A 24,747-nucleotide genomic window follows, 5' to 3' on the forward strand; every position below is an offset into this window, starting at 1 on the left:
TAAACGTAAACTTACCAGTTCTGGTGAACAGCAGTTGTCAAACACCCTAAACCACCTATAAAAATAAACCTATAAAAATAGCGATGAATATACATATTCATACTGGGGGGGGGTGGGGTGGGGGGTGTGGAGAGAAAAACCGAGTTAAAAAACCTGTGGAAACAAATGATTAGACAAGTGACACGTTGTTGGCACGTAATTGTTAGGGTTTTTTTAATACTGTTTTCCTACTACTAGATGAAAGAGGAAACGGTGTCTGAGATGGTTATTGGAGTAGAGTTCAGTGTTATAAAATTCCCTGGTGTTTGACTGTGTTGAGAGTTCCAGTGATGTGTTTAGTTACTCATTTCTCCCCTTTGGGGTTTGGGTTGTTTGTGGGGTTTTTAAGACTTACAACTTTTAAAACTTGTATGGACAAAATGAAATTTGAGACCCCTGAGGTAAGGAATACGTTTTGGCTGAGGTGTCAGCTGTTAATTGCTGTTTTATAGTTAATGTCAGATATTTTAGTGCTGGATGCCATTACCAGATGACTATACAAGCGCAATATTGTATTTAGGGTGAGAGATGAAGAGAAGTAACCTGTTTCATCACCCTTCAACAGTTGTTCACAGCGGAAAATGTTCCTTTTCTGAAAACCTTTGGGATGATAGCAGTTATGATGGTTCATAGCCTGCCAAGTCTGTTTTTTTGTTGGTGTTTTGGTTTGTGGCTTTGTTTTGTGTTTTTCTTTTCCCAGGTTAGGCATTACTCAAGGGTAGTATTCCCAGTAGGAGGAATGTGTACTTTCTCCCTTCTGACTTTTCAGGTTAAAGACTTGGGTTTTTCCCCTCTGCCCCAAATGCCTGTGTTCTAGTACGCTTGGAAAACATTTTTGTCTTTCGTAAAACTGAAAAGGTGTGGACTAAGCTGGACATACTGTCTTTAAAGAATCCAAAACAATAAACCCTACCAGTTTAATGTGGTAGAATTATGGGTGCTTGGCACTTGAAAAATCCAGTAAAAGCTGTTGCTGAGAGCAGAGTTTTTTGTAGATAAGTGTGTGACAGTGCTGGTGGAGTTGAAAAGGTCCTTTCTGTCTTGAACTAAGAGGCTTCTGATAGGTACAAATTAGTCTCTGAAATAGCATTCGTAACTTGGGATTCATACAGCAGGGTGTTGGGCAAAGAGAAAAACTAAGATTGGGGGATTAGGCCCTAAATGTCTAATTTGGAAAGGGGTTAAAATGTAAGTCAAACTTTGGACCATAGTGAATAAGCTAAGTTACTGAATTGCTTAAAATAAAGCTTATGTTTAAATACATTGAGCTGTATTCTGACCAGGTTAATGTTCAGTTGTTCAGCATTTGCTGTGCCTCCCAAAAAGTTCTCTGTGTACTTTCTGTTGAGAATTTTTTGTACTTAATAGTTTATAACGTGTTAAGTTATTGAAAACATTTTCTTGCAATCAGCAGGCCACAAATCAGATGCAAACAGAGTCTTCATCTTCATCTCCCAACACTATGTCACCAGTGCCATTAAATAACCTGAGCAGTTCTCCGAGGTTTGGAACAGTTACTCCGAATCGCATCTTTGTGGGAGGAATTGATTTTAAGGTATTTTTTTTCCTTTTCTTACTACTAAATGATAATTTATAACTATAAAAATCAATAGTAAAAATGTGAGACATAATCATATGTGTCTGTTTAGGTGGTAAGTGCCCTTCGCTATAATGTTCAAATCAACAGTAGGGAATCAAGCTTTAAGCCTTAATTTATGTAACTGTACTACGAATTGTACACCTAGCTGCTGGAAGCTTTTCACTTACTGGTTCTTCAGAATTTTCTCATATTAAAGAAGATGGCTTTTGTCAGCTGCAGAGCTTATGGTAGAGAAGTTTGTAGGGTTTTTTATGTATAACACTTCATATTTGCAGTTTATTAAATTACACTGTGTTATAGATTGCAAATGCCAGTAGCTTCAGTTCCTCTAGTGCTTTTCTCTATTTCATACGAAGGAGCTACAGTGTATGGATTCTGCACTTTCCATTGTGCTTTTCTTTAAAGGCAAGTGTTTTAAAATAGATATTGAAGCTTCTCTGGGCAATTTACAGTTTTGATCTTAATTATTAGAATGTTTGTGCTTTACTTATGCCCTGAAAACCTCAAATAGCAGTGAACAGTGAGCCATTCTTACATTTTTTTCAGTTGCTTTCAACATTTGTGACAAGATATGCACCAGACCTTTATACCAGCTACTCTGACTTTTTTTTCTTGCTCCTTTAGATAATGAGTTAATTCATTGATGTCTGCAAAGCATTCTTGGTCTGCTTATCTGGTTTTGTTCCCACCAACGGAATGCTCTCTGCCTTAATCCTCCTAGGCTGAGGGCCTTTTGGGCTCTGACTCAGATGAAGAGGAGGAAGAATGATAATTCACTCAGTCTATTTTGCATAATAAATACAAGAAATTCTGGGATCTCTTGGCTTGTTTGGCTGAGACAATTCAAATAGAGGTGTTCATAATTCAAGAGATTTTTGTATTTGGGCTTTAGCGAAGAGGCACAGTAGCTTCTTTGCATTAATTGTAAGCAAGTTACTAAAGCTTTAAAAAGACCAACCTCTTGTTTCTTCACTGAAACTTCAAAGGTTAAAATACTTTCTGTGTAATATCAATGTTCTTGGCAATTGTCACATTTATTGTTCATTCTGAGGGGTCTCTTGACTTGGTTCAGTTGCTGATAGGTCAGAATCTGTTATGAATCTTAATTTCAACAACAGTGATTTAAGTGTGTTTTGTATCTGAGCATGAAGAAGATGGATTTTGTTGGGAAAGGAAATAGAAGTGAAACCTCTGTAGGCATTTCAGCTACTCAACCATTTACTATGATTCTTGATATCAAGTAGGGTCCTAAATTGGTGTTTTAAATCATAGGATACATATGTCAGTCTTGGATTTTTTTTTTTTATTGTGAATCTTAGAGGATTTCGTATTATTTCCAGTTATGGAAGTGTTTTAGTTTTTGTTTCTTAAGCTCTTTTTGTTTCTCAAGCTTGAATATGATGCAGGAGAGGATTTACTAAACTGTATATATTCAGTTAAAAACAATAGGAGTCATTCACTTAGAGGTAAAATAGTACTTACGATATACTCGCTCTTAAAATAAGGAGAAGTATAGATGAATATGGAAATTGCTTGAAGCATACAGAAATTCATGCATATAAGCATACTTCTTCCAGTGCTAGGTGTAGTATTAACTAAGGACCATGTAGAACAAAGCTTTAAAATATCTGAAATGTTGTGTTCAGGCCACCATATTTGATATATGTTTACGCTGTAAAAGAAAATGATTCATAGAAGGTCAGTGAGCGTTTGCATAGCTTACGTGTGCCTTTACATTAGGAACCTGCCTTACTCCATGCATACTCAGGAGGGAAGAGTTTCCTTCAAGTGGAATTACACTGTTCTCCATTACAAGAACCTTTTATTACTTAATTTATAATGGGATTTCCTATGGCATGCCCATGTATATTTGCTAAGTCATATTAAATATGCTTTAGAAAGAGGGATCGTGGTCTATTAGATGACTTTGACCATTAAGTTGCTGTGGTTAGTGGGGGATTTGTTTCATAGGCGACCTGTGCATACGCTTTATGGAAGCCTACATACTCTGCTGTTTTGAAGTTGGAAAATATGGCAGTGATGCTTCATATTGTAAACAGTGCTCTAGTATGTAATTTATAGAAACTAAAATTCTGATCTAGTAAACCTACTTCAATGGTCTTAACTGTAAAAGGACCATTGTTATGTAAATCTGCTTAAGAGGACTTCTAATATTTTAGTGTCTTTCTAGTATTATTCCTGAGTATAAATGCAGTAGTTAAACAGGAGCCGTGAGGCTCATACATGCTCATTCTTCTCCTTTCCTATTCAGGGTTATAACAGGTTAGTAGTAAACTTGATCTGAAGTATATCCATTGAAAGTCCTATGGAGAGTAACTATGCAAACTAACTTTTCTTTTTTTTTTCCTTCCCTCCTTCTTGATTTACTCTGCTAGACTAATGAAAATGATCTGAGGAAGTTTTTTGCTCAGTATGGCAGTGTGAAAGAAGTGAAGATAGTAAATGACAGAGCTGGAGTGTCAAAGGGGTTGGTATAGTAGAATAAGCATGTTGTGGGAATTGAAAATATAGCAGAAAGCTGACTGACCACAGTAAATTGAATTATTATTTTTATAGCTTGCAATATTATTTTAGTCATTGATGTTCCCAGTTACTACATGTATGCCAAAGTATGTTCTTGCCTCTTTAACATCTACATATAAATGTGATTGTAATTTGCATAACTGTAAAACTCAGTAGTCATGTTGTTTATAAGGTGAAGCTGTGTGCAGCTAGGATGAAATCAATAGTTCTTCCAGGTTTTTTCCGATAACAATAATTTAAGTAGATAATCCTCAAAAGGTAATTAAACATCTATTTCTACTACTGAATGACAGTGTAGAAAGTGTAAGAGTGGAGGAAGAGGTGAGATACACCTGATTGTGCTGGAGTGCATGGCAGTAACTGAGATTGTGTGTGAAGATTTTTGGAACAAGAACATAGGAGATAAATCTGATAATGAAGCATGATTGTGAGAAAGGGAACTAAGACTGTAAGTAAACAAGAAGAGAAAGGCCAAAGAGCAAATCTGGAGAAAGATTAAGATTGGGTAGTGAGGTTATTGCTAGAACCCAGAGGCTGGGGAAGGAAACAAGCAGTATCTATGCTGCCACAGAAGGTTGGAAAGAAGGCTGAAGCAAAAGGGAATGTGCATGATAATTTGTATGTGTAATGTTCACTTTGGTCAGAAGTTCTCTTCTGAACAGTAAGCCTGTGGTGTCTGAATTTCATCATTTTAATGCTGTCAAACTTTTACTATACCAGCAAATTACACACTGATCTGCAGGTTTTAGCATAGATGATACACCTACATGGTGTGTTGCACTTGGTCCTGGTCCCAGATCCATCACCAAGCCTCTTGCTCTTTTTTTAAATTCCAAGAAATAGCCAAGACTCGCACTACATGTGTCCATATAATACAGTAACTTAAGAACAACCAGTTAATATGCAGTGGTGGTTGCTAACATATGCCTCACAGTAAACATGTTGGAAAATAGCTAGTGTCAATGGTGTTGGGATTTCCATTAACATCCAAGCACAGGCTTCACTGCTTCTTGTTGATATGATTTCAGAAATTTAGGAGTTTATATGATAGATGATGTCTACTAGCTTATTCTCTAGCTAGCGCATAGAAGGAAACGTTTGTGTGGGTAAGGCCTTAAGCTAGGAAAATAATTTCTGTGTGTTTGGAACACTGAAATATTTACAAATTGTTTAGAAAGGCATTATGGGAAAAGCCCACAAATTTGAAAGCGTAGCTGGTTAGAGACTTCCTGGACCTCTGTAATCAAATAATCTTTCTCAGAAGGAAGGATACCTTGTATTGCAAAATTTGAACTGCTGGCTGGAATGACAGAGGCTTTCTTGCTATCTTCTGAAATCTGACCCTGAGAAATGAACCATGAACATAAGAAATTACACACACAGAACTACTAAAAGATTTCAAAAATATTTGTTGAAATTCAGAAAGCTGATGTTCCCTTTTTTCCCCAAAAAGTTCTGTTTGTACATATGTGTTGTGGTACAGACATAAATTACAAGATCATATCCTTACTTTTGCAAAGGCAGTACCACATTCAGTGGCCTAGATTTCTGTGGGAATCACTTGAGGGGCTGTGATACAGCAGGAGTTGTCCAGAAAGCCTGTTTGATTTGTTAGAAGAGGTATGATGAACGACATGCTGTATCATGAAGTATGAGAATACTTCATCCTTGATCACCACAGAATTCTTGTTTAATCTTAGTCATGTCAAGAAAGACAAGAATTATTCACAGATAAACACTATCTGCATTGCTGTGTTTTCTGAGAACTCAATATAGCAGGTAGTGTTTGTGGAAGTGTGGAGCATTCACAGTTGTTGCTGAAGTAGGTGGAAGCATGTGCCGTGGAAGCACGTGCCTCATCTTGGGCAGCCATAACGAGTGAGAGCTTCGGATCAAAATCACTTTGTTGAATAGACATGAAGGAACTAAAGATGTATGTTGAGGAACAAGTTCAATACAGGATTTTGTGTAGCTTTCTATGTGGGCTACTCCTTCATTGCATAGAAACAGTAATACGTGCCCATGTGTTTAAATATATTAGTAAGGAGATTGTAATAAGGATGTTAATTTAAGATTGCAGATGTTGCTGTGATCTTTATCTCTAAAATAGTTTACCTTTGAATGTAACTTGTACAATGTCTCAGTGTGCAGTGTGTGTAAATATGAACTTCAGAGGCTTAGCTTCTGTGATTTTTATTTAGGTATGGCTTTGTTACTTTTGAAACCCAAGAAGATGCACAGAAGATTTTACAAGAGGTAAGTGGTAGGTCCCACTATGATTATTAAATGAAATACTTCATTTCATATTAGACACGAAGTAGCCTTGGTTGTCTGTCTGGTCCTCTTCTGTTTGCCAACTTGGATTTGAAGATTCTGTTTGCATGGTTAAGAAGATGGCCTAGAGATGGAAGGCAAGACTTATACAGAGATCTTCTGGAACTTGTGAAGGTGGTTGCTGGCTCATAGTATAGCTCTTGACTTTGACATCCAGTCTTTACTTTCGTAGTCTGTATGTGGTCTATAGTGTATGTATAGAGCTATAAAGACTCTATCCTTCACAATTGCTTTCATTTTACTAGAAAATCCATTGTTGTCAGGGTGTTTGTGGGAAGTTGGGAAATATAACTGCTGCCTCTTATTCTGACGTATTTGATTGTCTGAGCTGATCTAATTCTTTTCAGGAATAATTAGATACACTTAATCTTAGCGAAACTCATGTCATGTAATTTTTGCTTCTCTTAGCTATGTTACTGTCTTAACTCCTTGTGGAGCCTCCCTCAAGGCATGGTTAGTTCTTTAGTTGGCTTTGGTTTTAAATGTGCACTCCATGTTCTGCATGCAGTGTATTGGAGAGTTTGTTGGTCAGGATCTTTTCATACACAGGAAGGTATCCAGTGGCAAGGGGAAACAGACGATAGTATCTAAGGCTTGCAAATTGCCTTCTCCCAAATATAAAGCTGGCTAAAATGTTGAAATACTGAGCTTTTGGAAATTTTTGTATTAAAATTCAAAACGAGCTGATACACTTGAAAGAAATTTTCAGAGAAGTTTTCAGGAAGCAAAGATATGTGGAGCCAAAAGAGTATACAGACAGGAACTTCTCAAGTCAGCTACTTTCATTCCCCTGGGTTTTTTTATTGTTCTGTGAACTAGAACAATGCCAGTGGTATTGAGTGACCATTGTGAAAATGGCTGAGGACTTTTTTGCCTCTGTTGTAACTGAAAGGCTGGTCCATGTGAGGTCTTACTGGCGTCTCCTTCAATGACACTAAGTCTCTTGTAAGTGCTTTAGTTCAGCTGTGCTGCAATTCTGTCACCTTTTTAATCTTTACATCATGCTGCTCTCATATTCATCTTGAGATCAATTTGCATCAAGGTCTGTCTGGAACATCTTAAGCTGAGAGTTTCCAGGCTTCAGTAATTTATGTATGAAATGAATTATTTTTGACTTTGTACTCTTGCATGTCTTTTCATGTATATGACACTCTGATCAAACTTTGCACTGATTTTTTTTTTTTGCATCCTACTTTTCCGTTGTGAGTAATGACTCCAGAAATTTCTTTTTCTGTGTTGTAGTCTTTGAAAGTATTAAATTGTGTTAGCACTGAGAGCACACCTTGGAGTTTCCCTGGGATCCACTTTCTGGTCATACGTTACTAGTACTACTTCTACCTCTTCCCATCTTTTTGAAGTTATTTTTTATTCACCACAGTTTTTCCCTATTAGTCTTCATTTCATGTAGCATTATGTATAATTTTTCATGCAGTGCTGTATGAAATGCTTGGAAGAAGTCCATACAGCTATTTCTCTTAACTGTGAAAGTTGTGTATAAAAACTTTCAATTCTGATGGATCACATCAATGAAATTCATTGCATTGGGAAGAATAGTCTTCCTGCTGTCTGTGTTGGAATGTGTTTTGACTGAAATATGCATCTGTTGTCTAGAGTTTCTCTGTGTTTAGTAGGCTAGGAAGGTATGCTTTCCATAATTAATACTTGGTTAGGAACTCAGATTCAACAAATAGTGAATAGCTCTTCTTGGCTTGAAATCTGATAGGTGGGACTTTATGTACAAGTGTTCAAGAATTTTGCTAAATTGGGTTGAAATTAAGAGAAAGTGTTGATTATCTAACTGCTGTCCTTCTGCTGGATGTCATTTAGCTTTCTTTGTGTTCCTGTTTAAGAAGTAATTATCTCCTTACTGGAGAAGTTACAGCTCTGAAAACTTTGTTGTAACATGGTGGTGTTTAGTGTGTGTTCCGTATGTAACTGTTCAGGGAAGCAGTTCTTCAGAACTCTGCTAGGTGTCGCGAATCTGTAAGAGAGCTGCTAACAACTGAAAAACAATGGTTGATTTGCCTTATCTTTTTCATGATATTAACAAGTGTTGAGTTCAGTGTCAATTTAAAAACAAAGGCAAGGTTTCAGTTAGCTGATGGACCTGATGCTCGGTTTCTGTTGTAAGCAGAACAGTTGGAAGAGAATGTAGCTTTACTTGTTTGTACCTAGCACTTCTTATTAAATTCTTCTGCAATAGTTTAGCCTCACTGGGCTTTAGCCTGCTTTTATGTCTTGTTGACCTGGATATAAGGAAGTTCTAAGGCAAGTCCTGAGCAAATACGGCTATTTCTTACGTTCAGTTCTTATAATCTGGCCTTTTTCATAGACTGACTTGTTCCTTTTATCTTTCTTCACACTGTAATCATGAAAAAAAAACCCCAGTCTTCATATTTGAAACTGTCCATTAGTGTACATATGTGCTTTTATAAAAGCAGTAAATACATGAGAGGTAAAACTGACAATTCTAAGTATCAGCTCTTAGTCAAGAGGCTCCATGAGGAGTAAGTAATACTTTCAATTACTAATGATTAATTTTATGTATGTGAAGTCTAAGGTTAGGTTAGAAAAGGAATTAGTATAGCTTTTAGTTGGTTTGAGATGCAGGGGAGTATGAAACCCATTAAGTGCCTTATTTACCTCTGATATTTTTCTTGGATGCCTAGATATATGTAGAAAACACACGTACTGAATATTCTTTTTTTTTTTCTTTAATTCTAGGCTAAAAAACTTAATTACAAGGATAAGAAACTGAATATTGGTCCAGCAGTAAGAAAACAACAAATGCGGAGTTCTCGTATGTATTCTTGTTTACGTTTGTGTATTATGTGTCATTATGGATGTAAGCTTTTAACCAGGATGTGCCTGGTGGTGCACTGTATTAATGTTGTGCGTGGAACGTGCTCTGCATGATTTGCAGTGGAAGTAAAGTCATACCAGTGGGGGTGTCCAAATAAACTTACGATCTTTTGGTTCTTACCTCTTCCAATATGTTTACTTTCTTTCTTGGAAAACATCATCTAGGAACAAATTGAATGGAAATTTCTCCCAGTTGCCAGGCAGAACCTCAAATCTAAACACTTAAGACTGTCCTCTCAGGTTCTACAGGCTAAAGCAGGCTGTGCTGTCTGGTTGGGTTGTTACAGATTTATTTATATTGGCACAATCCATCAGGAGTGTTGCATCTTGCTTTCTTTGGTAGAAGTCATAAGAGATGGGTGTTTGCAATCACAATTAGGTTTTTTAAGGTTTTTTTTCTGTAAGATAATGGAATGGATGCTGTATGTTCCTTGGGTAAAGAACTGTTTACGCTGAACACTCACATGGAGAGGGGTGTAAAGGTTTTTTCAGGTGACTTTATCTTGAGCAAGTATACTCTTTTCTTCTAGAGAAGATGTCCGCCCCTTCTGCCAAGGGCTGGTTTATTTCTATAATACATGCCCGGTGAAATGGAAGACTTCCAATTGTAATTAAGTTTCTCTGCTTTAGAAATTACTGAGCATGATCTCTGCTCAGTCATCAAATGATTATGGGGGGGTGGAGAGGGGTGTGTGTTTTATTCCCCTTTCTGTCCCTGACTTGGACTTCTGCGGTTGCATTGCCTACTTGTGCTTCCTTCCTCTGACTCTTGTGCTCATGTGTGTATTGATAGAGGAGGGGCATATCTCTCTGAGACCAGGGGGAAGAGAGGAAAAAACCTCAAACACTTTTGAAGAAAGCTGCTGTGTCCTCAGACACATTTGTGACCCTGTTTGGCTTTGCCACTTGTTCTCAGGCTTAGAACTGTGATACAAGATCATACTGACATCTTGGGACACATCCTAGGATCAGATTTTATTGTACCTGCTCTCATGCACAGCCTACCAACCTTGGTCGCTAGGGTACCTTCTCCGGTAGCTCATCTTGAAGTTCAAGAAGCCATAAAATCTAGTGTTGGCAGTGTCACTGTAGGGCTGCGGTTCTCTTAAATTTAGGAGACTTGAAGAGACTATTTATCACTATCCTCTACAGCCCATCTGTAATCTTGTGCCTGTATTCCCTACTGTTAAGTGAAACAATTTTTAGCTTTTCTGTCATAGGAACTTTTGTACCAAGAGCTTTGAACTTACTGGGAGGACTGCTCAGTCTGCTTTTCCTCAGCACCAAATGTTGTGAAAATGGACATTCTAAAAGCTGAAAAGAAGAAACCAAATGGGAACGATGGGAGGAAGAATGATAAATTGTTGTGAGCTGGAAGAATTTCAGATAGCTATACCTCTTCCAAGGTCTCTTATTTTTCTGTCATAGTGAATTTGCTGGGTTTGACAAAGCATATTTCCTTTTCAAGAGACTTCTTTAACAATAGCAGAGTTCTGTGGGGTGTACTTGGTAGTTAGTGGACAGGACTGTTGACCGTGGGGTCCTGTTGATTTCCTCACTTAAGATCTCAGTAACTGCTAGTTTAGATTTGCTTACTGGAGCTAACATAGCCATTTAACACTATCCTAACAACCATCTTAAGTCTGACCTGTCTATGGATAATATTTTAGCTTTATTGTATCAAAGTGTATTCAGGCTTGTCTAGTTACCATCAATAAAAGCTCTTGAACCATTGTCCCCATAGCATTCTAGTAATCCCTCAGTGTTGTGTCTGACCGTAAAATGGCACTTCCTTGTGGTAATTAGATTTTAATCTCTTGCAAAGTTAAAACTTGCTCAGTGATTGTCTTTTGTATTGTGTTCTTGAATTTTTTTTTTCATGCTGTATTACTACTTATTGTGACTTCAATTTCAGTTAAGTTCATTTTCCTTCTATCTTCAGAAGTATTTTTATATTTGGAACTGAAACTTGAGGACAAGTTTGACGAAGCTCTAGACGTGAAATTCTGTCCCATCTACCTTAAAATGCAGGCAGAAACAGAGCCTAGGTGATCTCAAAGGCAGTATTTGAAGAAGATAATCCACCTTTGTGTAGGGATAGAGAAACTCTGCTTTGGGATCAGACCATGCTCACTCACAGCCTCCACCAGAGCAGCAGCATCGCTGAGAAGTGTTGCTGTTGCCTGGCAAAAGTAAAAACTAATATCTAGATGTTAGCAATGTGTCGTTACAGAAACGGTCTTTGTGGGTTCAGAAACCAGGCTGTGTCTTGTAATGAAATTGTTCTGTTGGTTTTAGTGCTTGGATACTGTTTCAGCTTAATATGAATGTGTGGATGTTACCTATTAAAAACTACAGTGTGAAGTTACCTTTGGACATTTGAAGTTTGAAATAAGTTTGCTGATAACTGGAGTTATCTGTGTTTGGTAATATGCATGTTGTCACCTGCACCCCGTCCCATCTACCTCTGGAGATGTCCTGTGACCATGTGCTCTCATGATCTTGTGTGAGAGGGAACTGAGAGAGCCCTAGGCACACTGCCCATGTTCTCTACTTTCAGTGTTTTGGTTCTCTGAAGATCAGTAATTATCTGTACGGTTTTTCAGTTATGTAGGTCATAAAAAAAAGACTTAGTAGTAAGTCAACTTAAAAATTTTCATTCCAGGTTCTGCTGTAATACCAGACGCTGGTACAATGTACTTAACTACTTCAAGTGGATATCCTTATATTTACCATAACGGAGTGGCTTATTTTCATACGGCTGAAGCTACTTCTGTTCCACAGCCATGGCCAGTAAGTAACTTATTTTTGTGCATGTGGTTTTCTGTGGACCAGGATGAGTGCAATGTTTTCAAGTACCTTCTGTTTCCAGTTTCTTCGGCTTTGCCTTGTGTTGATGCTTAAATCATTTCCTTCCATTAGTCTGTTTTGTGGGTTTTTAATATCGTTTAAGTTTATTGTTCTTCTGCAGGGGACTTCTGCTTTGTGATCTATTGGGCAGGGTAGTTCAGAATTGGTATGTGGGCCTTGCCCCAGGAGAAGTGTTTTTTACAGAGGAGCTGGTGGTGCTTCTCACCCTTGATGGGCTCCATTTATTATTCCTTTATGAGCAATGCGTTCTTGGCTGCAAACTGTTATGTTGAGGATGAAAAAACTTAATAGATCAACAAAGCAAAAGTTAAATTGGGTAACTTTTTCAAGCAGTATTCTTGGTTTAGGACGAAGATAATTCAATAGATTAATTTTTTGGCTGTAGTAGTCTTGGGGAACTTGGACAGAATTTCTTGGGAATTACAAGAAGCTGTCAGTTGCTTTTTACTAGAGGCAAGGATTGCAAAACTCACGGGGTCTGCAGAAGGCACAGGACCTACATAGAAGATGCATCCTTTTACTGATTACAGTAAAAACAGCATTCACTGAGGGTGTATGTATCATCTCTATAAATGAGTGGAAAATCCCTTCACTTATTGGGGGAAAAACTCAATAGAAGAATTACTAATAAATAAAAACAAACCTCCCCAAAACAGAGGTGAGAGCAGTAATAGAATCTTACGTTGTTTATTTCGGTATTACAGAATCTTTCTCTGTATTTAGCTTCTGTTTTAACCACTTAACTTGTAAGATGTTTGCTCTTCTAACAGAGGTGTGATTAGTGTCTCATAGTGCCCTCTCAGCTTTAGAGGGTAAGCATAAACAACAACTGTTCATATTTTAGAAAGTGTTTTTGAGGTTCATGCTCTGTAGCTCTAGAGAACTTGCTCAAATCCTGCCTCGTGGAAAAAACAACACTTTGTTCTAGTGCTGGACTTTGGTTCTGGTGCCCTGGCTCAAATGCACTGTGTTTCAAACAAACAGCATTCAATCCTTCCAATTACAAATACTGCTGCCTCTCTTGGTTTCAGTTATTTACTTATTCTTAATTCTCATCATTAGGAAAGTAACTATAAGGAAAAAAATCTGAAAATTTGCTGTTAAAAGAGAACAATCACATAGAAGATATCAATAGTCTTTGTTGTGCATATTGATAATGTATAGCAATACAGGTTGTGGGTCTCTTTTCCATTTTGCTTTCTTCATTTTTATATAATGTTGAATTAATTAGTTTTGCAGCTATCCCTCCCTAAATATTTTCAGGACTGAAGGAATTTGAGATGGGAGTTGCACACAGTGCTATCTTGTCCTCTACCATAGCTATATATTTTTTCCCCTCCACCCCCCTTCCTTTTCACTGTTGTTTTTCTGGCCCAAAACAGGGTCCCCGCAAAACAGACAGGTTTCTAGCTGGGTTAGCTCCTTAACTGCCTCGCTGTCAAGTCAGATGCGTGCTGGGGCTGTTGTGAGGACAGGGTGGAAAAGGGCAGATTGCACTTGGGCTGTGGAAAGAGTAGAAATACATCAGTGACCACTTAGATTGCCTTGTTAACAAACATACCCATGGTCAGGGTAGTGGATGGCCTTAGCTTTTCTAGGTAGCAATGGCCTAGTGCTTTCTGGGAAGGACTAAGTAAATAAGCCAAAGATTTTTGTTTCATCTCTAATGTAGGCCCTTAGAAACAGTGGGTTTGAAGAATCTAAGTCTAAGTTCAAAAGGGAGGGAAGTTGGTTCAGCATTACAGTACTTCAGAACTGTTCTTACGAAGAGTGACAATTAATGACATTGCTGCATTAAGACTTTTAACTTTTTTCTTTAAGTTGCGGACTGTTTCCAGTTCACCTGTGATGGTAGCTCAACCAGTTTATCAGTCTCCTACACTGCATTATCAGGTATGTATTTGAAAATGGGTTTCAGACCAACTGTTCCTTCCAGCCATGCAGTTTTACTTGTGGCACTGCCTCATGTCTGTCTATTCTTAGGAAATAACTATTTTAAATAGTCATATAAACCAGATTTGAATTTCATTGAAGGCTTTCTTTTCATTAGAATACAATTTACTCTGCCTGTGTAACTACCTGGATATGTAATAAATTAGAATTTTCTTTGTTGTTGCTAGACAGCTGGCTTAGTACCATACTTTTAAGCCAAACTCCTGCCCAAAGCAGGGCTAGTTAGATCAGGTTTATCAGAACTTGTCCAATTGAGGTTTAAGTATCTCCAGTAATGGAGATGGCACAACCCATCTGGACAGTCTCTTTCAATATTTGACCCTTCTCATGATAAGACTTTTTTTGTTATATTGGTTAGATTTTTTCAATGTTCCAGCCTCTGTCCATTGATTCTTGTGTTCTGAACAGCTCTGATGAGAATCTGGCTCAGTCATATTTATATCTCTCATCCCTCCCACCTTTATCCTTCTCAAGGCTGAACAAACCTAATGCAGCATCCTTGTTTGGCTATTCACCAGCCCCCTAACCATCTTGGTGGCCTACTACTGGATTTATGCAGTTTGTCTGTGTTTCTAATGTGTATTGTGAAGTTAACTGCATTTTATCTTCTAGTTTTCTAGTTAGGCATGCTTCTTAGATGCTTCAGTATTTTAAGAACTTATGAAGTGCTTAAGTCAGGGTCTGAGTGGAAGTAGACTTTGTTCCTGAATTATTTGAGGGCTTAGGAAAATCATATTTCTTATTTTTAATTAACTGATTATAGATTTGAGATGGCTTTGAACCTCATATGGTGGGAATTCTAGTAAGTGTATGCATATGTTCTTAATCACGTAAGTACTATCTTCTTTGTTTGCGTTTAGGCACCGACACAGTGTCTTCCAAGTCAGTGGCAGTGGTCTGTTCCACAGGTAAATACACTTCATAGTTGCAGCACTTTACCATTAGTTTACATCTGGTTTGAAGGTACATTGCATGTATCTAACAGTGAAATTTCCTACTGCTCAAAACACTGAAATAAATATTAATTGCTATATTTTAGCAATGCATTTGCAGCGCAGATACAATAGAAGGCATAAAATAGCATTTAGAAGTAGAAATCTGATGTAAAGAAAGCATCTTTCCCTCTCTTCTCCCTCTGGCAAAAAAGTTTGTATTAAATTAAAAACTGCCATATTTTGCCTGATAGAAACAAGTATCAACTAGCTCATTAACTGATACTGTGATGCTTCATTGGAGTTAGACCCAGACCTGTGAAATAAGAGGAAGAACTTGACATTGGTGTCTTGGTAATTTTGTGGGGAGACTTTATTGTTTTTGTGATCTGTGTAGCAGAGGAGCTTATTACTGAAATCTTGCCACTCAAGGAACTCAGAGTTTGAAGCTAAAAGGAGATTCAAGTCCCTTAGTCTTGAGCTGTTACAGTGTCTCCTCGTAACTTTAGTAGCAGCCAGCCTTGTCCAGTTGTGTTCAGTTCCACTCTGTTAATATAGATGTTAGTCTGCTGCTTTGAAATCTGGGTGCTGAATTAGAGAAATACTGTGAGCTTTACTTTAAAACAGACATACTTGGTTTTTTTAATGTAGTATTTGCAAGAGAAAAACTATGTTTCTGTGATCTTAACTGTCAATTTTTGTAAAGGTTAGGATTTCTCTAACAAAACTATAAATGAAATATGATTTCAAAATATAAAATCTGAATAATACATTAAAGGACACCTTTGTTTTTATCTTACTACCTGACATTTCTATCCACTTCCCCCCCACTTAGTTTCTTTAGGTTATCAAAGATGAATTTGGCACTTTCTTTTAAAGCTTTATCTCTGTTTTTATTTGGCAAAGCCGACTGTAAAATAAACCTTATTTATAGTGCATAAATCCTATAATTTATGAAGACTATGTGTTTTACTTCAGTCTTCTGCCTCTTCACCTTCACTGTTGTGTCTGCAACCATCTGAAGTCATTTATCAGCCGATAGGGATTACCCAGGAAAATGGATGTATCCCTTTTCCTCTCCTAGTGGAAGCTGCAGTTCCTGAGGTATTTCTAAAATTTACTTAAAATTGAAGGGCTTTTGAAATTTTAACAACTTTTAGTGTTAAGCACAGGCAGTTCCAGAGTACTTAACACTCACTGTACTTAACCCCCACAGCCATGCTGCTGCTGTTAAATCATTTCAGTTGTCTTAGAATATTTCTGCCAGTTTTCCAGGGACATAATTTGTTGATGTTAAAGGAAGCAGTGTATGGAAATGCAGAAGATGGTGTCAAATTAAAAGCCTGTGTATTTTTTGTTTGTAAATATCTTGTAAGTGGGATAATGCTGGGAATTAGTCTTCAGTATGCTAATCTACACATAAACACTGTTCCAGTTAGAGCCAAATGAAATGGATTTATTTGTAGTAGAGAAGCATGCTACTGCTGGCAAGATACTGCGTCTACATGAACTAATTTACTAAACTTGGTACAGTGGGGAGAACATGAACTTAAATACTGAAATTCTTTAAGAAGCCAGTAGTTTAAAGCCCACAATTCAAAGTTTTAAGGAATCTAAAGTGATGTGAAAGTTTTGCAAAACCAAAGTTGTGAAACAAGCTTTTTGGCTTTCTTGTATACCAGCTGTATTCTGAACATGGAGTGCAAGTGCCGCATCACCAGCCTTATGCCCAGAGTGCCACAGCCATGCCTGCACCCGTGAGTATCAAACTAGGAGTTAATGAGTACTGTAGTCTTGCTGTCCCCTTGCTTGAAGGGGGACAGTAAAGAGAAGAAGGGTAGGGATGGAAGTCTTCCATTAACGAATTAATAAATAAGGGAAACATGTTGCAGAGCTTTTCTTCGCATGAGGTTTTGTTGCAGAGGATGTAAGTATTACTTGTTTCGGAACTGCTTGGGGAAACAAAAAAGTAAACCCAACATGGCTAGTTATTTTCAAACTTGAGATAACAAAGACAACTGCCAATGAAAAATGTGTTTTGGGTGAAAACTGTGAACCTTGTCCGGTTCTTGGATAGTTACAAATCCTAGTCTCTGTCTCTTGAGAGTTGAATTAATTTCTTGCAGCTTTAGATAAGCTCCTCATGTTGTGGTGAGGTGGTATTTTTGGAACGTGGAGTGTGAAAAATTGTCCTTCTTGGCCACCTGTCAATTTTTCAGTGCAGTTCTGATTTCTTCATGTCACCTGATGCAGGTGGTTGGGTTTTTTAGCTCACAGTTTAAGGTCCTTTTGCCTAAACTAACAATGCTGTTAACACACATGAAATGTCTAAACTAGGTTTAGTCTAGATTTGCCTGATAACAAAGGACTAAAGGTATTAGCTTTATTTGATAACAACAGCACTTAATCTTCTGTGAAAGATTCTTACTCAGCCTCAAATGAGAGACTAAATGTGAATTAATCAAAGCCACATTATGGGCTCTTCTGTGTGTATTTTTTCACTTATCTGGCGTCTCTTTCGACAACCTTTTTCCCAGATTGTGTAACTGTAGCTAATTATTTCCAGTAGAGGGGGCTGTAACATCAAGGGTTGTCTTGGAATAAAATGCAAGTACTTCAGTAGTGATTCATGGTTTTAGAAGTACTCAAAAGGGAGTTGGTATAACACAGTGATCAGAAAATGAAATATAAACTGAATATTATAATAGGCTATGAAAACACTTTCCAAAAAAAAAAAGTAGTCCTGGGATCCAAAGCAAGTGCATACTTACTGTATCAAATAGAGAAACAAGCTTTTTCACCTAAAACTTGACCTTTAATCTTTCCTAGGATCAAGGCCATACAAACAAGATAGTGTGAAGTGAGTTACAAGGTAGCTGTGGAGCCCAGTAGCTCTCCCTCCTCTACAGTAATTGCCACAGTACTGTGCTTTACCTTATAGCAAAGGCAAAGTAGTTTACCCTATGATAAGTGATATGTTGATTTACAGTAGAATATGGGCACGCATGGTAAGGTTGTGTTTGGTTACTGCAGCATAGGGATAGACCTGCAAGTTTAGACTCTTACATACCTCCTGATACAGTGTTTTCCATCTTTATTCGTAGCTTTAGAAGTGATTTCACACACAGCTGAAGCTGACATAATCCAGCAATTTATTCCACTTTCCACACCATCCGTTTTCTGTGTTGGTGAAGGTTTTTGTGAGGCAAATGTGGTAAACGAGGTCAGGGAACTGATGTAGTTAAAGATGAAGTCCCATTCCCACCACCTAAAACAGAGCTAACTTAAACTTGGATCAGTTCCTCAAAAAAGTTTGTCAAGCATCTGCACAAACTTATACCTATACTTCAGGATAGACTAGAGGAAGTAAGACTTGTGTTAGCAGTGCAGATTTAATCTTGATGAAACTGAGCGTGAAATTGCTAATCTTGTCTGTTCCTTCATGGTATTTCTTGCTCATTCTTACCCATTTTCTCATGAGTCTTCTGTTACCCATAATTGAAACTCTGCTCTGTTTGGGTCTGAGGTAGACAGATACAGTTAAAACCTTACAAATACTTGCAGAGTTCTGATGGTTTTATTAATTAGAAGATGATGCCAAATAGTTTTGGACAAGTTTTCATTTTTACTTGATTATCTTCCTTTAGTTGTAATTAGTAGTTGTGGGATATAGTTATTCCTTTTCACCTTACCTTTTCTGGTTCTTGTGCAGTGTTTCTGATCTTAAGGCATTCTCTAATATGGAGATGAATGAATCCTCCTGGAGGACAGGTATGAAATTGTGTTTGCTAGTGAGATCTGTGGAGTCTACAGTAACAGCAGAAACAGGAGGGAAGATAAGTGTGTTTGTTCTCTGGTTTCAGATGTGGGAGAAATAACCTGAGTTATGCCTGATGGCCATCTCGAGTTCAGAGGCACTGGCCTGGTAAATGTTCGTTGGGTATGCTGTGTGTGTGAGGGAGACGGTTAGGCCTGGGGTGCTGAGCAACACAGTTGCAGTCTCTGCAGACTGAGCAAAGGTGTTAAAGGTTCTGATGCATGGAGGTGCATGGGGCTTGTTTCATTGTTCTGGTTTTTCTTTATTCTCAGTCATCTTATCCAATGGCAGTATACCTCTGAGGGTGTAGGCATGGCTCTAGTCTCAGTTTTTGCTGTTCCCATGGATGGTATCCAACAGAATGCTTTGGCCAACATGAGCAATATGGAATCATATAGTGTCTTTTCCTATATGAGACTTCTTAGTCCTTTGGGGGAGAGGAGGTGGTGTTCTTTTGATCCTGGATATATAGCTTGAGGGGAGAGGGGAAAAAAAGAAAATCTGTCCTGCATGGCTTAAACTCTTTGCTCCTGTTCCCGCAATAAACTAGCTTTAGCTGGGGAAGTCTGACAGTCTTCATAATCTAGCTCTTGGAACCTGAAAGTGTTACATGCAGGATTGGAGTGCAAAGCAATAGTACTTCCTTTAAGCTTACCCCTCAGAAAATGTTCTAGAAAGGCACAAAAGATTATGAAGGTAATAAGTATTTTCACTTGGTTATCTTTTTCTGAAATGTTGATTAACAAAGTTCTTAACACTTTGGCCTTCTGGTAGTGAGCGTTCTGTAAGTTTAACTGATCTTGGAGGGCTCCATTTTTCTCTACAGTTAAAAATAAGGTAAAACTTGTGTTCTGTGTGTATAATACACATATACATGTGTTTATATATATGTAAACACAGACATGTATATATACAGGAACTGTGGGCTTTATAAAGGGAAATATTGGTGTAGTTGTTTTGCAAAAAGTATAGTTCATTTTATACCCGTGCTATTGTATGATACTCCCTCTGGAACAAAAGAACCTAAACCTTACAGCATATTTTATGTGTAGGTAAGTATTTATTTTACTTATGCAGTGAAATGGAGAGAGAACAAAACTTTTGTTGAAAGTTACCTTAGTCTCCAAAACAAGAATCTAAACTTGTAGTTGTCACCATATATGACTGACAAGAGGCTTGTCACCAGCTGTAGCAAGCTCTAGTGCCTGTTAAAGAGGTATTTTAAACTCCACCAAAAACATATTTGATGTTTCTCACATAGTTTCCTTCTTTGTTCTCTTTACAATCTTTCTATTCTAAGTTCTCACTCCAGTTTAGTGGTTTATTTTCTTTTGCTTTCTGATCTATATGTTCTTTCTCTTTATTTGACAGACATTATGGAGCATTCACTATTAAGACATTTGGGCAGCTCTGTTCTACCTGTACTGATTTCTCTTGAGCAGTCCTTCCCATGTGGCTGAGACTCACCATCAACATACCAGCTAGCAGCTGCCTGTTGTGAAACCTGGGGTCAGTTGTTTCATTGCAATGCTTGCTATTTACAAACTGGTAAATGAAAAAACCATGCTCAGGTAGAATTTAGCATAGTCTGCAGTATTACTTACCTGCTTCCTGCATGTTTGTAAATTTCCTAATAATTATCTTATGTAAAACAAGCTTCATATAGTGCATGTCACTCACTCCTGGGATAATCATGTATATATGAATTCCACCTTTTTTTTTTTTCTGGTTTAACTTCCTAAATTCTGTGTTTGGATTGTTTTCCTTCCACAGGGAAGGAAATTTCTAGCACTTCAGTATGATTTTTTTGTTTCTGCAACTGTTTTAATTCCTTTATTGCTTACTTGCTCTCGTTTTCTCCCTGTTTTGTGTGATTTAGTGGTTTGTATTCATGGAGTTATACCCTGGCAGGTGCTTAATCATGTTTTTTATTGTGGAAGTGCTGCTTTTAGTTGCTTACACTTCTTTAAAAGATTAGTATTTTAATGAAATAGAGCTAGGAAGAACACATTTTCCACATGTTAAGATTTGTATCCATTTTTTGTTTGATAGCCTTTAAATGGCCCCGTGAGTGGTAGCAGGGGCTTGCTATTTGTTAAGGTGTGACTTCTTGTCTTTGTGTCTCTGATGTATCACCAGAGGTTTTTTTAACATTACAAGTTTGCCAGTGTGAAACAGTGCATACTTCTTTGCTTTTCTGTTGGGCCCAAGCAGTACAGAGGATAAAATGTGTTTGTGTCCTCAGGGTTCTAATAGATGTCAAAACTAAAGAAAGAGCAAGAGTAATAGATTGGAACTGGAGTCATGTGAGGTTCATGTAGTGAAGGCTAAAGTGGGCAGGGAGACTGGCACTAGATGGCCATGGAACACAGAGGTTTAGGAAAGCAATTTACAACATGATGTGGGGCTGGTACATGATGGACAGAAAATGAAATCATGAGATTAAAGACCCAGAAGGGAGTACAAAACGATGAGTAAGTTTTTAGCAAAACAAAAAACCCCCGAGTGCTGAGAAGGCCTGAGCTAAGAAGATAAGATTAGAACACAAAGATAGTTTGAGTCTGTCATAGGGCATAGTAGGAGTTGGCAGAAAGGGCTTAGATTGGTTAAGTGAAGAAAATAAAACAGGTGGGAGTCCCACAGCTGGGAACAGAGCAGCTGAGATAGAAAAGGGAGACTATAAGAGAGTTTGATCTTAGGAAGAATAAACAGTTGTACAAGTATTCACAAAACCCTTCTTGCAAGCACCTGAAATGGTAGCCTTGTTTTCTGGATCTTGCCATCCTTTTGCCAGCAGCTAGTGGCATCCGCTAGCTAGTGACTTTAATCACAATCCATTGCCTATTTACTAGTTTACAAATAGGACAGCTATCAGTTACTCAGCTCAAGTTTTATAAATCTGTTTTAGCTACTGAAAAAGTAATGTAAGTATTATTATAAGTTCCAGTAGTAATACATTGCTGAAGTCTACAGAGAATGCAAAAGTAAAAAAAAAAAAAATTGGTTAAATAGTTTTGCACTGTAAGGTATTATAAAAATACATTTTCCCTATCCAGTTAGAAAGTGTCTACAATTGCTTTAATAACTTGACATTCTTTACTAAGACTATGTGGTCAGTGAACAAAGCTTGATTTATTTCATTAGTGACCTAAATGAAACTCCCTTTAATATTCCATATTTATAAAGTATATATTTCTTGCCACTATTGACTTCACCTATGTATGTAATGAAACCTGGTTTCGCTTTTTGAACTAGGTCTGTCTAGCTGATGCAATATCAAAGTGGCCTAACTTTTCATTGAAGCATTAATAAATGTAGTAAATGAATGCACTTTGAAATAGTGGAAACAACAGCATTTTCCTCTCTTTAGGAATCAAGGTTGCATTCTGTGAGAAGAAATTTTTCATAACACTCACCTGGGAGCCTGGAACCTTGACATACGTGAAGTCCCCATTTTCATTCTAGGAAGGATTACAGAATGGAAAGTAAAATTCTTATGCCACCTTCTACAGATCCTATAAAATAGATTTTTAGCTGTCTACTTTATACATATCACATGGAGGCTATGTTCTTCCTTACTTTCTAGCGTTTGCCTGAAAAATGCCTAAGTCAAAATACTGCTCCTTTTTGTAAAGAAATAAAATGAAATTTTGCAGTTTGCACAGGTAAACACAGGAAACTGATTTTAACCTGCATTGCTTTTCTTAGTAAAAATACTGTTACAGGACAAAATGGTCATTTCTGATACACAGCCCACTGTATAAACTTTAGTTACTAGCATGGATTGAAAACTGGCATACTTTCATTGAAGGGAAAATGTAACATTTGATTTCTGGTTTAAATAAGCTTAAAAGATCCGTTAATGACAAAGGAAATGCCATTTTCCTGCATACTGGCAACATTTTTGTGCTGTGGGTTAAAATCTGGTTATTTAACTTTATGTGCATTTTGTCTCCATTGCTGTAGAGATTCTCTACTAATTTTTTTTTGCAATCAGTATACTCCACTTCTATAAAGTGTTTTACTTATATGTCACTTCAGTGCTTGGCAATAACTCATTTTACAATAACATTTGGACCACTAGTTCAATAATTACTCACCCTCATGAGGCTGTCAATTTTCTTGCCTATAGTAAGCAATAAACTTTTTGGTTTATGGTATGTTTTTAACTGTAGAAAAAGGCAAGAATTGAGTTCTTACCATTACAAGACCACTGAAGACTTCTTGCTTCTAGGAGTTTTTTGGTTTCTGTGCAAAACTTGTGATACTGCCAAGGAGTTCCTAAATTGAGATGGAATACTACTTTCTCCTCAATTCCAGGAAGATTTTTGCTTGCTTCTCCTCTCGCCCCCCTAGGGATTCCTTCTGTTTTGTGAAGGTCAGATTGCTCAGAGGTTAAAATGCAACCTCTGTAGCTCATAGAAGTGCAGGCTACGGCTTATTGCTTATGTAGCTATGAGGTCTTCATGTATGTAAAATGGCCTTGAGCTCTTCCATTTTTATCTGCTCTGTAGTAATTTGGGGGTTCTCTTTGTTTGGTTTTGGTGGGGTTTTTTAATCATTTAGGGATCTTAAAGTGGGCATTATAGTCAGTAAATTATCCATGTGTAATATGTAAATATATTTAAAGATGCTTCTAGCAGTCAGTAGCAATCTTTCCTATTGTACAGGAAGAGAGAGAAAATCTGGTTCTGTTATGCTGTTTTGAGATTGTTGTGAAAGGAGATGCCATGTACTGTGTCTTGGTTCCAAGTTTCCTCAAGTGATTTTCCATCTTCTAGGTAGAAAAGTCTACAGAAATATCTTAATAGTTTCTTTTTTAAAAAAACTTATTACCATAGCAGCTGTGAGGGTTTGTTTTACCAGAGAGTAACAAAGGAAATATGCAACTTGTTGGATACATGGGGCTCTTGGTCTATTTTTGAGGGGGGAAATACTTGTCTGTTCTAAGTTGTCATGTCTGAGCCAGTCTGTACCACTAAAGACATCTGTCCAGTTGTTCTGGTTTTAGATTTTTGATTTCATTAGTGTAAATATATTACAGAAGTCTTGGCACATCATAACCATAATTCATTTTCATGGAGGAATTTTAACACAGTAAATAGTTTTTCTTGATGCTGTCTCTGAAGATGCCAAACAAAGGTCATGTGTTCTGTTAGAGCCTTATTTCCTGTGTCATGAACAAATACGTGCTTGACCCAGGATTCACAATATTTAGTCCCAAGTCCCTGGTTCTGGAATTCAATTTGTTTACCAAATATGACTTACCTATTTCTAAAATACTTAAAAGATCCAAGGAGTAAATCTCACAGTAAGTACTATATTTTAAAAAATGCTTAAAGGCAGGTGTTTTGAATGAACTGCTTGAAAGTGTACAGGTACTGTGGAGCCATTTACATCTCATCAGACTGTGGCCCTAGTCCAGATACTCACAAAATGTAGTTTATTTTCCATTAACTGGTACAGATGTTAAATTGTTGATAATGAGTTGATCACATGGCCTTTTCTGCAAAGAACACACTGTTTACCTGCATGTGAATGTGATTGTTTGGAAGGATATTCGGTGTTAGGCACAGAAGTATACCCACAGTGTTCCACTGCAGGGTCTGTAACATCAGTCTGGAGGTACTGCTGGTTGGGATTGTCTAACTAGATCTTCACATGCTTCATTTTGATTTGAGAGACCAAGACAAAGCTCTGAAAGTTTGCTTTCCTCCAGGAACCACAGGTCACTGTTGGCTCCCCATTCATATTGTAGCCCATATTTCTTAAAAATGCTTGCCAAGAATGACAAC

General features: G+C 37.5%; 1 protein-coding gene across 1 annotated transcript; it reads left to right on the forward strand.

Moving 5' to 3' along the window:
- The first annotated feature begins 1,456 nt into the window (after positions 1–1,456).
- Positions 1,457–19,626, forward strand: BOLL (boule-like RNA-binding protein). The gene is made up of 10 exons (XM_010149459.1): positions 1,457–1,594; positions 4,036–4,127; positions 6,385–6,439; positions 9,242–9,317; positions 12,045–12,172; positions 14,072–14,143; positions 15,064–15,111; positions 16,114–16,239; positions 16,818–16,892; positions 19,540–19,626. Exons 1-10 carry the CDS (start codon positions 1,466–1,468, stop codon positions 19,624–19,626), a joined length of 888 nt encoding a protein of 295 aa, XP_010147761.1. The 5' UTR covers positions 1,457–1,465.
- The last annotated feature ends 5,121 nt before the right edge of the window (positions 19,627–24,747 follow it).

The sequence above is a fragment of the Eurypyga helias genome, unplaced genomic scaffold (genome assembly GCF_000690775.1).
Source record: "Eurypyga helias isolate BGI_N326 unplaced genomic scaffold, ASM69077v1 scaffold27983, whole genome shotgun sequence".
NCBI lineage: Eukaryota > Metazoa > Chordata > Aves > Eurypygiformes > Eurypygidae > Eurypyga > Eurypyga helias.